The sequence below is a fragment of the Alosa pseudoharengus genome, unplaced genomic scaffold (genome assembly GCF_046254945.1).
Source record: "Alosa pseudoharengus isolate Yale_2024_CS ecotype anadromous, Long Island Sound unplaced genomic scaffold, YU_APseudo_1.1 YU_APseudo_1.1_scf_21, whole genome shotgun sequence".
In the NCBI taxonomy this organism is placed as follows: Eukaryota; Metazoa; Chordata; class Actinopteri; order Clupeiformes; family Clupeidae; genus Alosa; species Alosa pseudoharengus.
The window spans coordinates 14,192,923-14,209,444 of record NW_027468674.1 but is presented as its reverse complement, the minus strand read 5'-3'; the positions used below and the strand labels follow the sequence as shown (position 1 = coordinate 14,209,444).

The window sequence follows — 16,522 nt, the reverse complement described above, 5'->3', positions numbered from 1 at the left end:
AAAAAAAAAAAAAAAAAGTAAAGAAAGGAGGGTTGTAATGTTTATGATTTATAACATGTGATGTTATGTTGTAGTGTTTCATGTTCACATGTATTTTAACATGGTTCCATTCAAGCCACAAGGGGGCGCTCTGGTTTTATTTGTTTATATAAAAACTGCGTGGGTAGGAAGTCGGGATTGGATTCACGGACATGGATGTATGAACGGGAGTGTGAATTCGAAGTTGAGTAAAGAGTCTAAAATATTACCCTGCTGCGTCTGAGTTTAATTCAAGAACTTTATACGAAGTTCATCACATAGCCTACAAATACACGTCATGTTATCTTTGTAGTTAGAAAGTTAAATGTTAGAGAGGTGAATGTTGCTGGCTTCATAGTAGGTTCACGAAGTGACCGCGCGCCAGGCTACTGAAGGAGACCGTAACCGAGGGTATGAGTCTAATCAAACGGGTGTTATCGCAAGTTTGAGTTATCAACCGATCGCAGAAACCTATTTATTTCTCGTGCATAGATTAGTAGCCTACATAGAGGTTCATAGGCTACATTACCGATGGATATAAAATACAAATACACGTCATGTTATCTTGGTAGTTGTTAAATGAGATGTTTGTTGGTAGGCTGTCACGAGGACTGTACAACAGGTTAGAGACCGTAACCGTGCTAATGCATGAGTAATCAAACGGGTGTCTAGGTTCTTGGTAAGTTGAAAGCCTTTATGTTTCGTGCATCTTGGAATTGTTCATTGAAATTCATATCCTAAATTACAAAGGGGGGAAATATTATATGACATAGGCTATGTTATCTTGGTAGTTAAGTTAAACGTTAGAAGTGAATAGGCTATAGGCTCACGAGGAGACCGCGCGCACAGCTGACTACTGAACAAGACCGAATGTAGGCTAACCATGGGCAGTGCTTGAGTCTAGTGTAGGTCAATATGAGTGTGTATGTCAGCTAATTTCAGAGACATGGAGAGCATGACATTTGCAGCTTGAGGCTACATGTCTTGGAGCGATATGGCGGGGGAAGTAACGCGCGATATAACCCCCCCCCCCCCGCGCGAACCGGTGACCGAATCTATTAACTCGGTAGGCCAACCAACGACCGTCCGGTTGAACCGACTTGCGTGTAAGAGTCGGTTGTCCCATCACTAATCAAAAGTTGCATGACCCTCCCCTGCCTGCAAGAAAATTTTCAACGACCCTCCTGCAGCCTTTTCAAACAAGGCATGACCCTCCCCAGCCAACTGTCGATACTTTCCACCCACGCGGAAAAACGCTGTGAAAACACATCGACTTCAGCAATCGTTCTAAACTCACCCTCTGATTTCTGATCTTACACATCACACTTCACCAAGATGGTGGCCATTTCAGTAGATTTACTCACTAACATTGTTGTGGAAACATAAGCATGCATGGCAACTAAATGCACACTTCCTGCAACTGCATTAGCCTACTTGAAATAAGTTACTCCTCTAGTAAGTATTCACATGAAATAAAACAATAAAACATTGAGACCATTCAACAAAGCACACTGGGTAATAACAAATTCAACACATGAACTTGTTGCTATGGACTCGTCTCTAGGCTTCCTCAGTCATTCATTGTAAAGCTGCCGAAGCTGAACATTATCCAAAACTCAATTTCTCAGACGAGCGTCAATTTGAGAGCTTGCTACACTGGTTCCTTCTCAAATGACTTGAAAAGGCCGTTTGCACAATTTCACAAATAATCACAGGGACCGAAAATTACCTAACATGCCAACTTTTTCCGGGTTTAGGCCTATCATTTTAACTTTTCCCCGCTGTCTTGCCGTTTTAATATTTTCCCGTAGAATATACTGTAATACTCTCATAACATTAGTCCTGCATTCTGGCCTGTCTCTGTGTTGTCCTGTTGTTACCCCTTGCCCTTCCAGAGAAACAGATGTATTCAAATCATCGTTTTGCTCGCTTGAATGCGAACTCAGAGTGATGTTGACTATTTAAGTTAACGACATGGTTGTCGTGAGCACGATTCATTGGAGCTTGCAGTGTTCGGCCGTAGGCTATGTCTACGTGCGCACCTGCCAGGCTAAGAGCCAAAGAAATCCCCCTGTATATTCACTCCAAGTTGGCCTACCATAACTTACCAACTCTACACTGTACACATAAACTGGCTATTTATATGACCAATGTATTTGTTCAACTTTATGAAGCAGAATTACGCACTGCTACTTGGAACGTAACACATTTTTGTTGGAGAGAGAATGACAGTGATTAACAAATTGCACTTGTTGCTGGTTACCAATAAATAGGGCCTACTATATATTTTTTTGCAAACAACAAAAACAGAAAGGATGGAGCTCAGCAAAGCTAGAGATGGGCAGGAACAAGGTCAATTGGTAGAAATGCTAGTCAAAACGTTAGGAGCCGGATGTGTGGATGAATGAAGCACAAGTATGCTTTATAAGCATGCACACTGTTTAAAGTTAGGCTAGGATACACGGTAAACTACAAGTAAACCAAAGTTAGCTTTTTTAGGGCTGGATAAAGTTGACCAAATGGATATACTGTAGGCTGTTAGGCGTGAATAAAGTAGGCTACTTTGTTGCTCCAACCCTTCCAACGTTAATGGGGACGGATGTTGACATTTACCATATTTTGCGTGAGAAACCCGGGAAATCTCCCTTATTTTCATTGTTCGATGTTGACAGAGCTATGGAACGAAAGGGAACGTTATATGGCGACAGAAATCAACAATCAAACAAGCCACTTTGATTTTTTGCTGTTTTCATTAATACAAAAGATGGGTGACCCCCCCTCCTAGACAAAAAAAAGTTAAGTGACCCTCCCCTCAACAAATAATAAAAAGACATGACCCTCCCCTATTTTCCTCCGGTGACCCCGTTTATAAATAACGAACGGTCCCTTACGTAAATGCAATAGACACATGGGGAGAGGATGCTTTTGGAAAAAATAAACCATGAGAAAACGAACAACTTCACTGTTATGTTAGTATTTTGTTTGTTGCTTAAAAACGTTGTATGATGGCCTTGAAGTCTTGAGTTAGCCTACTGAATTGGCTGGTAGCCTACCATAAAGTTTGTGCATGCTCTCTCTCCAACGCAAACCAGATTTGGGGTTCTATAGCCAAGTAATTCTGGTACATAACGTTGAAAACAGATAAATGTGTTTATTCGAAGCACACATACAAATACTGTAGGTCAATTTCAAGTGCACACTTACGTGACTAGCCTACTTCAAGTATTAGCCTACGTACAATAGATTTCTCTTCTTTAGCCTACATAATGCATAGGCTACACTTTGTAAACAAAAAGCAGCTGTGACAGGCAGCGGCCGCATATATTCTGCGTCATATCTCGCATCTTGTGAACTCTACAAGCCCCCACCCCTCACTCGACAACCACACGGAGATTCTGTAATGTGCGTGTATGTCATTCACAGATACATCCGTATAAGGTCAGTATAAGGTCCGCAGGTTAACATCATATCTGAATCATCCGAGGGGTAGGACCTCCGTTTGACAAACCTCCGCATATACTCCGGAGGTTATATCTGAAAGCGCTTTGTTTCAATTACTACATCCCGCCCCCAAAGCAGCTGACCGCTTGGAATACATCAACGTAGGGACTGAAAAGGGCTTATACTTATGAAATCTTTGAGCAAATGTGAATAAAAGGCCCAAAGGTTGGTGTGAGTTATTTTAGCTCTTTCTAGGCCTATAAATGAACAGAATATCAAACCGTTTTCAGTAGCCATGTTGCATATTCCAACATAAGGAAGCAGTTAAGAAACTTCTAACTCTCTGTCTTAAACGTGATAGCACCTTCAAATAAGCGGCAGCAGCCATCAAAAAACCGGCTTCTTCAACAGGGTGCGCTATCGTCATTGTGTAAAGCCCGCCCCAAGGGTTCTAATCGGTGCCTAGATCTACAGTAGGGAAATTGGAAATGGGCTAGAATGGGTTCTTGGCCAGACGGACTTTCAGAGCGAAGCCGGAAGTACGTCTGGGTTTTTCCCAGGCTACTGTTTCATGTAATTGTGTAACGTAATATGGATTGATAAATTGGACAGCGCTGACTTTTCCTTTTTTACAGTGTAAACAAATGAGCGAAATGTCGATGTCAGTAATGTGAAGGAGTCTGTATACCAGCAAAGTGCATGAGTGTAATATGAACTGAGAACTGAAAAGCATGAATGCGACAACAAACAGAGTAAAAGTGGGTCTCCAAATCCACAAAGAGACCCAAAAGCAGCAACCCAGCCCCCTTCCAGGAGAACACCTGTGCACTTTATGCACCTGCTAGTAAACACAAGCAGGTGAGCTTGCAGCGCAACCACCACCAATACCTGCAATCACATGACAGAACACAAGCAGCAAGAGAGCATGCAAACGGCCTAAACAGCGACAGTGTGTTATGGGAAGGTAACTTGTGGCCATCCATTTCTAAAGTCTGCAGCCAAGAAAAGTAAAGTCCAGCCTGGGCCACAAGCAGACATCACTACAACAACGCTGATTATTGGCTATTGTGTAATGAGTTAAAAGGCCAATGCCACTATTGACCAACTGGATACAGTTTCATAACCTGTTCCAAAGTGTAACTGCCTAGTTTGTGGAAAGAACCCGAAAAACAGTTTTGCAGCCTATCAGAAGATATAGAACAGTGTGGACTGATGGAGTGCGGAGTTGACCAAGTTATGAGTGTCTTTGTTGAGCTGGAAATTTTGAGGTTTTGTATCTGTTTGTGTTGTGTAAGATTAAGAAAAGGTAATCCATCATTTGGTATTTGTATTTCCTAAGTAAAAAAAATCTAAAGTCAAAATATATATACATTCAAAAATAGAATTTAAAAAAAAAAGTATTTGTTTTCCTACATATCAAACAAAAACACATTTTTGCCATTACCTTGCTGAAAGGATTATTACTTGTTTTTTCTTCATCACAACTAATGTTTTGTGTATGATTGTTAGCAACAAAAACATCAAACAAACACCCTCTCTTCACAGACTCATGTTTGTCTTGGCTGTGTTCAAGTTCATTGTTCAAATAGCTTCAGGCAATCACACTGAAATATCAGACGAAACTTCCCACACACAACTCAATAATTAAAAACAGCCCCAACAAGATACTTGGTGACTATGATGGCTTTAGAGAAGTTAAACTGCTCCAACTGGTCTCAGAGAATAATTTCAAAGTCTATGACACATTTGAAATATGTGAATAAACATCTGAAGAGAAGGTTAGGCATGTCAAAGTTTCATATAACTGAAGGATTATTGGTAACACTTTATAATAACTACACACAATTAATAATTTATTAAGCCTTTGTTACTTATTAGTTAATGGTTTGTTCATCATTAGTAATTTCTTGTTCATACATAATTTATAATCAGTAAAGCATTTGTTCACACAATTATAAATGGTTTGTTCATAGTAAATAAGCCTATCCAAAAAATATGTTTGTAAGTACATGATTTATACTTAATAAGTAATGAAACAACCACTTATAATGAAATCATGTTCTTATTATAAACCAGTTGCAAACTATTACAAAATGCTTTGTTCATCATTTGTAAAGCATTGTTCCTATGTTAATTCTCATAAATAAAGTATTTGTACACACAGTTATAAATGGATTGTTCATAGTAAATAAGCCTATATCTAAAATATGTTTATGAATTATTGTTAATACTTAATAAATTATGCAATATACACATGCACTAATGATTAGTTAGGGTGAGAGTACATATTTTATAAACCACTTCCTAATACTATAATTCATGATTAACTCAGGGGTTACAAGTGGTTAGTTAATGATATTTTGTGAGCTTATCTAAAGTGAGGACTTTCTATGCCTTGCAACACATTTTCAAATGAGTTGTAAAGACTACATTCACATTCATTGATTTAGCAGACAAGCGACGTACACATGTCATTTAAATTGAAGGCCATTGACATAACAGTGAAAGCTGGGAATCAAACCCCCAACTTTTCAGGCTACTGCATGCTAGTCCAGCTCCTCATCCACTACACTACCTTGGCCCAGATAGAAAACCCTACAACTATGCAAGAGTTCTGTTTTCTCCTACTACACACTGTTATTAAACATCAGTAAACTATTATTAAATGCTGTATTCTTCATTTGTAAAGCATTGTTCCTACATTAATTCTCATCTGTAAATCATGTTTACACACAGTTAAAAATGGTTTGTTCATAGTAAACACGCATATCTATATTATATTTTTGAATTGACGGTTGTAATACCACTGGACAGAGGTAGTGTAGTGGATAGGGAAGCGGGTTAACATGCAGTAACCCATAAAGTTGGGGGTTCAAACCCCGGCGTTCACCAATGTGGCCTTGCCCTTTAATTTCATTGACATGTGTAAGTCGCTTTGGGTCAAAGTGTCGGCTAAATGAATAAATGCAAGAATAAACTTTATTACTCATTTGTAAATGTGTTGCAAGGTATAAAACGTCCTCAATTTAGATGAGCTCACAAAATATCATTAACTAACCACTTGTAACTTCTGAGTTAATTATTAGTTATAGTATTAGGAAGTGGTTTATAAAATATGTATCCTCACCCTAACTAATCATTAGTGCATGTGTATGTAACAACTGTTAAATAATGGAAATATTACTTAATCAAAAACATATTATTGCATCATTTATTAAGTATTAACAATAATGTATAAACATATTTAAGATATAAACTTATTTACTATGAACAAACTATTTATAAATGTGTGAACAAATGCTTTACTGATGATAAATTAGAAATTACTAATGATGAACAAACTATTAACTAATAAGTAGGGATGTCCGATATTGGCTTTTTTGCCGATATCCGATATGCCGATATTGTCCAACTCTCAAATTTCGATTCCGATATCAGCCGATACCGATGTCGATATGTGGGTTATTTTTCCTCAAAACTAATTTAGGTAACATCACATATCTCCTGTTATGGAATTAACACAACATGCTTAATGTTATTGTGATGCCCCACTGGATGCATTCTTGAATGCAACAAGGCTTTCCAAATGTTAACATTGTCTGTGCAAAATAAGAAAAATACTTCAACTTAATTTAGGGAAAAAGTGCCATGTTTATTTTTTTTTTTTAATTGTCTCAAACAACAGTTTGGATTACACTCTCCCTGAGATAATCTTGACAATGCCCACAACAAATAGGGCAAATTTGACTTCTTCACAAATGATAAAACATTGTACCTGAACAACTATGTGCAACATAGCAGAATGTAAAGCCAACTAAAATAACAGGCATAGTGTATGACAGGCTACCCTTTTTCTGTGTTAAATGAGCCTGCATTTGTAGGATGCTTCATGAACTGTTTCTTTAACTAAAACTCAATCACCTTAATTGAATGAATGCACAAATATGAGTCACGGGTGTCTGTTTTTACAGACAAGACAGACCCTCACTCTAAACCCGTCCTTCCTCATATACAGATATATAGGCTATATTTAACATTTATTTTATATTTGGCCTGTTATGAAATCATGTATTGAACAATTTAAGCACAGCTCAGCTTTAAGAAACTCAAATAGCCTAGATGCATGCTTAGCATTTTGTGATCATGAAGGCTACTTTCACAAACTCTTATAGTCAGCTGTCCTCTGATTTACCGATATCGATGATTTACCGTTTTGTATTTGGCCCGTTATGAAATAATGTGGAACAATTTAAACACAGTGTAAAACTTAAATCCCAAATTTGGAGACATCCATGTATGTTGAAATTTACTGCAAATTCAAAACGGGATTAGTCTGGAACGGCTAACTGTACAGGGGACTGCTTTACACCTTTCTGTTCGGTAAGGTCTGCTGTTTATTCTGATATATGGTTTGTCATGTGTTAAACGAAGGGTTCTGAAGTATTCCACCGAGATGAATGGGTAGGGAGATGGACGCAAAACCTTCGGTAGAATTTATGATTAAATTGAATGATATTATTTACTTTTCTCGCGAACCATTCACCACAGCAATTAGCGGCTAACATCGATTAAAAGCTGAGAAAAAGCTTTTTAGTGTGATACTTGTGATGTCTGTGTGATGAGTAGGATGGGTTAATTTGGACGCACTTTCTTTCTTGCGCTGTCACTTTCTCCACTGCGTAATTTGGCCATAGGCCATAGGCTAAATATATATCGCTATTAGTAGGACGCAAAGCAGAATATTTAAAGAAGGGGGCACCAAGGCCACCGTGGCCTGTAAACCTCTGATTTTCAAAGGGGCGTCACGGCCAACGCAAGGGGCTACTACGGCCACGAGCAAGTTTGTTACTGCAGCCATCCACGCTTGTTTGTATGCTTCAAGACGCAGATTGATGAGGTCATCATCTGTGCACCGGTAAACGCTTCAAGAGCGCATAGGCACTATTTGTGTGTAACGCAAGCATTATGTTATCGGTTTTAAGGCAAAAAAAATCCGATAACGATATTAACAGATATTACATTTTTATGCTAATATCGGGCCGATAATATCGGTTGGCCGATATTATCGGACATCTCTACTAATAAGTAACAAAGGCTTAATAAATGATGAATTGTGTGTAGTTATTATAAAGTGTTACCGGATTATTTTTAAAATATTATGACATTCACATAGACCTATAATTACATGAACCATAAACATTTGTTGCCTTATGTTACTGAAATTGACTGAAGTACATAAACTGTAACAGGTTATTTGGTATGAAAGTGAACCCAAATGAGGTGTTGAGAGAGAGAGAAATGGCAGGTGACCTGACACAAAGACAAGGGGAAGACATGCAGAGGAAGAGACAGAGCTTTATGTTGCACATTAAACATTCCATGTTTTCAGCTCTATCTGCTTTCTGCTGTCAGCTCACTCTTTCCTAGACTTACGTGCATGCCCTGAGAAGAACAAGTGTGGGGGTGGAATGGAAAATACCATACTTCAGTGCAATCAAATGCTCTGATCTAAAGAAGGAAGGTAAGGCGCTAATGAATGTGGATATTCCAGATTTCTTTTTTGAGGTCATGCTCATTAGCTTCTTCACCTAGCTGCCAGGTTGCCAAGTTGTTTTCTTCCATTAAGTTGCACAAGCACAGAGAGCAGGATGCACATAATTTAAGCTGTAGGCCTTCATGGCTGTCTTCTTCAATGCAATGTGCTTACTGTGACAGTGTTATGTGAGACCCATGGCTATACACACTTACAGCAAGTTTCATGTGAAAGAACCAAAGATTGGCTGATATATAAGGTAATTTCCTGTTTGGCGGCAGAGGAATATGGACGTTTTAAGATATAGTATAAGCTGCTAAAAAAATCAAACAAAGGCAATTTACAGTTTGAAATATTGTCACAGGTATGTTTGTTATATCTGTGTACAGCTGTAGATAATAGCCAACTTCCAACCGTCCTGCAGTACATGCTAGAGTCATGCTGTTGCACTCTGAGGGCAAATTAATAATTGACTTAATTGAGTTAACAGTTCCTTCCGAAGATAAACAGTAAATGCTTGTTTTTGGTGTTGGTCCCTTGAAGTGTGGAACACGTACACTGTAAAACACCCAACACCACAATGCAACAGCAACACACAACACAAAGGATAAAGACTAGCAGTGTCCCAGCCTGAAGTCTGTTTCCTGCTGACAACAAATTCAAACTGTTTAATTCCTTGGTACCTTGAGTTAGTCAATCAGGTTGTGAGACCACAACAGAGTATATTATATCATTGGTAAGGTTGTACCTACTGGTATAGATTAAACATCCACGCCATGCTTTTGTAAATAAATTTCCTCTCCTACTGAATATTCAACAGTTAGAATCCCCATCCCAGTTTGAGCTCCTCCTTCAGAAAGAACTTGTATTTGTTTAAACATCTGAGCCTCCGTTCACTCTTAGACTGAGGAGCACTTTTCATGTGTCCAGAAAGAATTTCAAATGTAGTGAAGAATAATTTCTACAACTACTTTCAGCATTATTTTGGCAAAAGCACGACCTTGACTGTGTAAGTTAAAATTATGTTTAGATATTGATTAACCTGATTGACTTTACTTTAATTGACTTTGATTAACTTTGTCTTTAAATATTGGATTGCACTAGTATGTGTAAACAGTACGGATGAATATAATCCAGCATTTGGTATCTGTATTTCCTAAGTAAAAAATTTTCTAAGGTTAAAAATATATTGGAGTGATTAATTGCACCCGGGTGTTTTTAGTGGAATGGAGGCATTTTTTTTATTAGGGGAGAACCGGGACGAATGAAACACTTTTTAATTAAACGTAATTTACAAAGACATTGTAAAACACTGAAAGTTAATAATTTGTCACTAGCAACTTACATCTGTCCTCTGTCAAATACAGTTGTATTTAAAGCTCTGAACAAAACTGTTCAAGAGTTATTTAAGGAGAAGTCGAACGTGCGTTTTGTTTCATTCGTTCCTCCTTGCTGGGACAAATGAAACAGCATGGGGGACAAATGAAACATACAGCTTAAATTATGTAAACTTCCCACAACTTCAATATTTGACAACATGTCATGAATGGTACTTCAAATCTGTGTTATTTTAGATAGATTGCTGCTGGGCTATACGTCTTGGTTCATGTCTTGTTTTGTTCCTACAGCAATCAGACTTTTTAATAAGAGCTGCTGACTATCATTGCTGTTGTGATTTATGTTGCAGATTGCTGTGATTATTGTGTCCTTTCAGTGCCTGTGTCGGTGCATACCTATTTATGTGTTGTTGTAGGGTGTGTTGTACTGTGCCTGTCTTAAGTGTCAACTGTCCTACTGATGTATGTTGTTGTGTGTGGTTGCCAGGTGGCAAAAGAATAAAACAGACGATAGACGCAGTACAGTGTAAAATCTCATTTGTACTCTTGACCACTAGTTGGCAGACACCCAGAGCTTCGATTGAAGCTCAACCTTTTTTTTCAAAGTTTTCAGGAAGCGATTTATAGCCTACTCGTGACAATCAAAAATCGTTTATCGCTTGTAACTCTGTGATAACAGGATGTATACAGGAAGGCTTTGGCCAAGCAACGGAGGTTAATACACTCTAAAATAACTTAATCTATTGGGTTGGTGACTTTAACTCTAAGTTGGGTTACCTTTACTAAACCAACTATGGGTCATTCTTACAAACATGATGGGGTCAAAATAACCCATTACTGGTTTATATTCATCTCTATGTATTTGACCCACTATTGAGTGTTCTGTTTTTTGCTTATGGATTTACAAAACCAGATTTCTTTACTATATTTTACTTAAGTGAAATAGGGCGGAGTCATATCAGCCGAAATAGAAATAGGATAATGCATTATATTCATTTTAATATTTTATTGTCCACAATCCACATTACTTGAAAGTCACACCTTCTGTTAACAGCTTGGCCTGATGTAGACAATCTACATTAAAATTGGCAACAATAGCCATGTAATGAAATAAACCAGTTAGACAGAATTATTTATTTCATATTTAATTTATTTTTGAACAGATCTCCTGAAAAGCATACTTCCATGCAGGGTTGCCAGATTGGGCAATTGGGCGGTTTTGCAATCTATTTTGCGGGCAAAAATGGGTTTGGGCGGGTGGATGAAAATTGGGCACTTCAGACCCTTCTTCCAGTCTCACTCACTCACACACACACCCTCTGGCTGACGTGCCCCCTAAGCTCACAACAGACACTCTCAGCTCACCAGGTGTATCGAAACATGCATTCTAGCTATATAAATAGCATAGTGGGCAGCCATGGCCTACTGGTTAGCGCTTCGGACTTGTAACCGGAGGGTTGCCGGTTCGAAACCCGACCAGTAGGCACGGCTGAAGTGAGCAAGGCACCTAACCCCTCACTGCTCCCCGAGCGCCGCTGTTGTTGCAGGCAGCTCACTGCGCCGGGAGGTGCTTCACCTCACTGTGTGTTCACTGTGTGCTGAGTGTGTTTCACTAATTCACGGATTGGGATAAATGCAGAGACCAAATTTCCCTCACAGGATCAAAACAGTATGTATACTTATATACTTATACTTGTTATGTGGCCAGCAATTTAATCTGAAATATGTGCCATAGTTTTATAGCCCAACTAGAACAATGTGATCTTTGCTGGGCCTTGATTAATGGGGGTATCGTGTTATCTTATTGCCTCATACTGTAGGATTGGTCACTGGTAAATGCATGAGTTTTAGTGTATAAAACCAAACACCTGAGAGTGTTCGGGAGCTTGGCTTCTCTTCTCTGCCCTGCTCATCTACTCTTTCACACTCTTTGTCTCTGTCTTCCCTTCCCCTTTTCTCTCACTCATTCATCCCAGGTTTGGTTTTGTGTTTACTTGACATCTGTAACATTTAAGCTACCATGTATTGCAGTATTAAACTGTTCCTTGATTTAACATACATATAACTCTTGGTGTGCCATGCCCTTGTGTTTAACATTCATTTGTGTAATAAGTGTTTAGTGATATTGTAGGTTGTTTACTAATTATGTCAGATTACATGTGTTTTCTACAATATTCACAAGTCTAATGCATCTTCCTGTCTCATAAAGTTCTGACACGCCTGAACCTTCCCATCAGATGTTTTCCATCATTGGTAACATTTTGACGGTTCTTACATAGCTTCTTTTCAAAAGCAGAACATCATGTAATTGAAGACATTACCTTTTCCTTTTAGATCATGGCTTATCAGGATGGCAAATGTGTTTTACTTCAGGACTGTGGTGAACCAACGGTGGAGCGGGCCATTGCCAGAGCCAGAGATCAAGTCAGCAAGTTTGCTAATGAAGAGCTCAATATTGCTGTAACAGGGGAGACTGGTGTAGGGAAGTCCTCTTTGGTGAATGCCATCAGAGGTCTTAAAGATACTGATGATGGAACTGCACCCACTGGCATCACACAAACGACCACAAAGCCCACCGCTTACCCTCACCCAACCATACCTAACGTGACAATCTGGGATCTGCCAGGGACTGGGGGGCCTGGATTCAAACCAAAGACCTACATGAAAGCAGTGAAGTTCCAAACGTATGACCTCTTCATAATAGTGAGTGAAACAAGATTCAGGGAGAATGACATAGTGCTGGCAAAGGAAATCAGGGAAAAGAAAAGGAATTTCTACTTTGTTCGCACAAAGATTGACAGAGATGTACAAGAGGAAATGCAGAAGGGAGTGAAAGAGAAAGAGACACTTCAGGCAATAAGGAAGGACTGTGAGAAAATTGTCAGGGAACTGAAATCTCCTCCTGTCTTCCTCATTACATCCCGAGACCAGAGCAGGTTTGACTTCCAGAATCTGGCAGAGACCCTGGAGACAGACCTTCCAGAACTAGCAAGAACAAGAAGAAGACGAGTTCTTGTTCTGTGTCTGAATGTATATATTTCAGTATAGAAATATCAGGCAGAGTGGGTGAATAAGCAGATTAAAGCAGAATTCCGGTGTGATATTGACCTAAAGTGTGTTGAAACATGATACCGAGTGTGTTCTTCTTCTTCTGTCTTCTTCCAGTAGCAGCAACTGGAATCCATGCATTTCCACGGAATTATTTTTGGAATCTGATCCCTTATCATACCTGTTCATTCTTACTCGTCGCTCTACTTATCGTGACTAAATTCAAGATGGCTGCAAACGCTAAACTTCGTGAAGATACTGTCTGTATAAATCGTCTTGTAAGTACACTACCAGTGCTTTTTAAAAGTTCTCAATGTCTCGTTTTAAATGTCAGGGCCTTCGGTAGTCTACCAATGAAGTGTGGAGATACATTGAGCCTCGTAAATGGTGTAAAACAGTGATTTATTTGCATGGCTAGCCCGATGCCGAAGCACCACCATTGAAAAAGCTGTTGGTAGCATCGGCTAACTAGCGCCAGATTTTGGAGTGCAGGGGACAAGCCGAGATGGGCTATGAGACATACGTTCACACTCGGTATCATGTTTCAACACACTTTAGGTCAAAATCACACCGGAATTCTCCTTTAAAGCAGGTAAATAAGCAGGTTAAACATTCACCCAAGGATTAATTCAGTAGTGTGTTTGCTGAAGCTATATATAATATGTTTTGCATTTTCATGCATAATTCTAATTATTATATTTATTATATATATATATATATATATATATTATATTAATCAACACCTGGATGTCTCAAAATTTTCTTCAGCTGAACAAAGAAAAAACTGAAGTAATTAAATTTGGTAAAAAGGAGGAAAGACTTAGGGTTGCCACAGTCCTTGACACAAAAGGGCAAAGGATACTGTTAAAAATCTTGGTGTATTAATTGACAGTGATCTAAATTTCAACAGCCACATGAAAGCGATAACTAAATCAGCTTTTTACCACCTCAAAAATATTGGCAAACTTAGAGGGCTGATGTCAAAAGATGATTTAGAAAAACTCATTCATGCATTATCTCCAGCATGATTACTGCAACCAGGCCTTCCTAAAAGACTATCAAACAGGTGAAACAAAATGTAGCAGCTAGGGTTCTCACAAAAACTAAGAGAACTGACAACATTACTCCAATTCCCTGCACTGGCTTCCAGTAAGTCACAGAATTGACTTTAAAGCAAGGCTTTGAACCGGTTCATGGAATAAAAACAAAAACCAGAAACTTTTGCCATTTTGCTAGGAACAAAAACTAAACCAGAAACTTTATGATTTTGTATGTTCCGGAACAGAATTTTTTTTTTAAAATAGTTAATACCGGTTCTTTTTTTGTTCTTGGCAAGGTTTGTGTCTCCAATGAAATGGTGAGGGTCACCTCCTGTCATTCAATGAATGCATGGAGAGTGCAGAGACAGAGCTTGCCACTAGCAGGCAATCAAAAGGCCTATTAAGTCTCCAAATCTCAATGATTTAATTTCACCTGTTTTCTCTTTTTACTAGGCCGTGACGAACATTGTTGTAAAAAACTAGCATTAAAGTTAAGGCTACAGGTTTAATTTATTTGGAAAAACGTAATAGTCCTCATTTTGGCATTTAGACAATGGAAAGGCATCCAAGAATCCAATATTACAGTACCCACCAAAAAAAGCATTTTTTTGTTTGACCAGGAAATTATTCAGGCTAAAGGCTATAGGAAGACACTGGTGCAGCTTGTATAAAGCAGAGGCCTAGTGTTTTATTATGTTTGCTGTAGGATAGAGTCTAAAAGACAAAATTGTGACTATTAATAGCCAGTGTGAAAGCATACATATATTTTTGTCCGACAGCTGACATGGAACGTTATTAACCGGTTCAGGAACAATAGTTTTTTGTTCTAACCGGTTCGGGAACGTCAATTTTAGGGTGGGAACCAAAACCGGAAACGTTAAAATACTGTTTCTGTTCAGAACGAACCAATTGGCAAAAATTCTGGTTCAAAGCCCTGCCTTAAAGCACTACTGCTTGTTTATAAATCACTAAATGGAGCAGGACCTAAATACCTCTCAGACATGCTTCAGCAGTACACACCCTCCAGACCTATCAGGTCTCAGGAGAAAAACCTACTAGTAAAACCTGCTGTTAGATCTAAACAGGGTGAAGCAGCTTTTAGCTGCTATGCGGCTCATCTCTGGAACCAACTTTCGATGACATTAAAAAGGCCCCAACTGTAGCCAGTTTTAAATCTAGACTTAAGACCAAACTGTTCTCATTCTGCTAACTGCACTGAGTTATAAATTCTGAATCTGTCTTGAAAATCATTCTACCTTGTGTCTTTTATTTTGTCTTTTAATCATTGTCTATTTTTAAATGATTTTACCTTGTGTGTTTTATGATTTTTTTTAAAAATATTATTACTATGATCTTTACTTTTTAAACTATTCTTTCACTATTGCCCTTTTATGCTTTTATTTGTTATTACTGTTTGCTTTTGTTTATGTAAAGCACATTGAATGACCTCTGTGTATGAAATGCTCTATATAAATAAACTTGACTTGACTATTATTATTATGCTTACCACTTTTTCCGTACGCTATTAAACTTGAACCGGTTAACTTAGGAACTTCATTCAAACTTTGTAATGTAGGTCTTCAAATGGACAAGGTTGCTATACATTTTCATATGTGTAAACTTTAGACATTTTATTAATATTATTAATTTTTATTCATTATATTAACAAAAAACAAGCTTATTTTTCCTATTAGGTGTCGCCACCTGATGTCATAAAGTGGGCTGCAGCAGGGATGGGCAAAAATACATCAAAATGTATTTGGAAATAAAATACCAAATACCCGACCTATACATGTATCAATATAAACTTCAAAATACAGTAGCCACTTCATGTATCAAAATAAAATACTGTATTTTGTATTTTGAAAACACTAAAAATACTTTTTTTCTTTTGTTTATGTTTTACATCTTTTTATTTTCAATTGATCACAAAAGAGTTAATTTACAAATGTGCATTAAAAATTTCAATGGATCTCATAAACAGTTTTCATAAACAAGTGCTCTACATCCACATCACACCCTCATCCTCCTCATGCACACACACACACGCATGCACACACATGCGCACCCTTATTGAGTCATCTCTGCACGCATACGCAGATTTG

General features: G+C 38.2%; 1 protein-coding gene across 1 annotated transcript; it reads left to right on the top strand.

Annotated features, from left to right (window-relative positions):
• The first annotated feature begins 9,889 nt into the window (after positions 1–9,889).
• On the top strand, positions 9,890–13,810 carry LOC143137684 (T-cell-specific guanine nucleotide triphosphate-binding protein 2-like). The gene is made up of 2 exons (XM_076297981.1): positions 9,890–10,001; positions 12,664–13,810. Exon 2 carries the CDS (start codon positions 12,667–12,669, stop codon positions 13,375–13,377), a length of 711 nt encoding a protein of 236 aa, XP_076154096.1. The 5' UTR covers positions 9,890–10,001; positions 12,664–12,666; the 3' UTR covers positions 13,378–13,810.
• Positions 13,811–16,522: the final 2,712 nt, after the last annotated feature.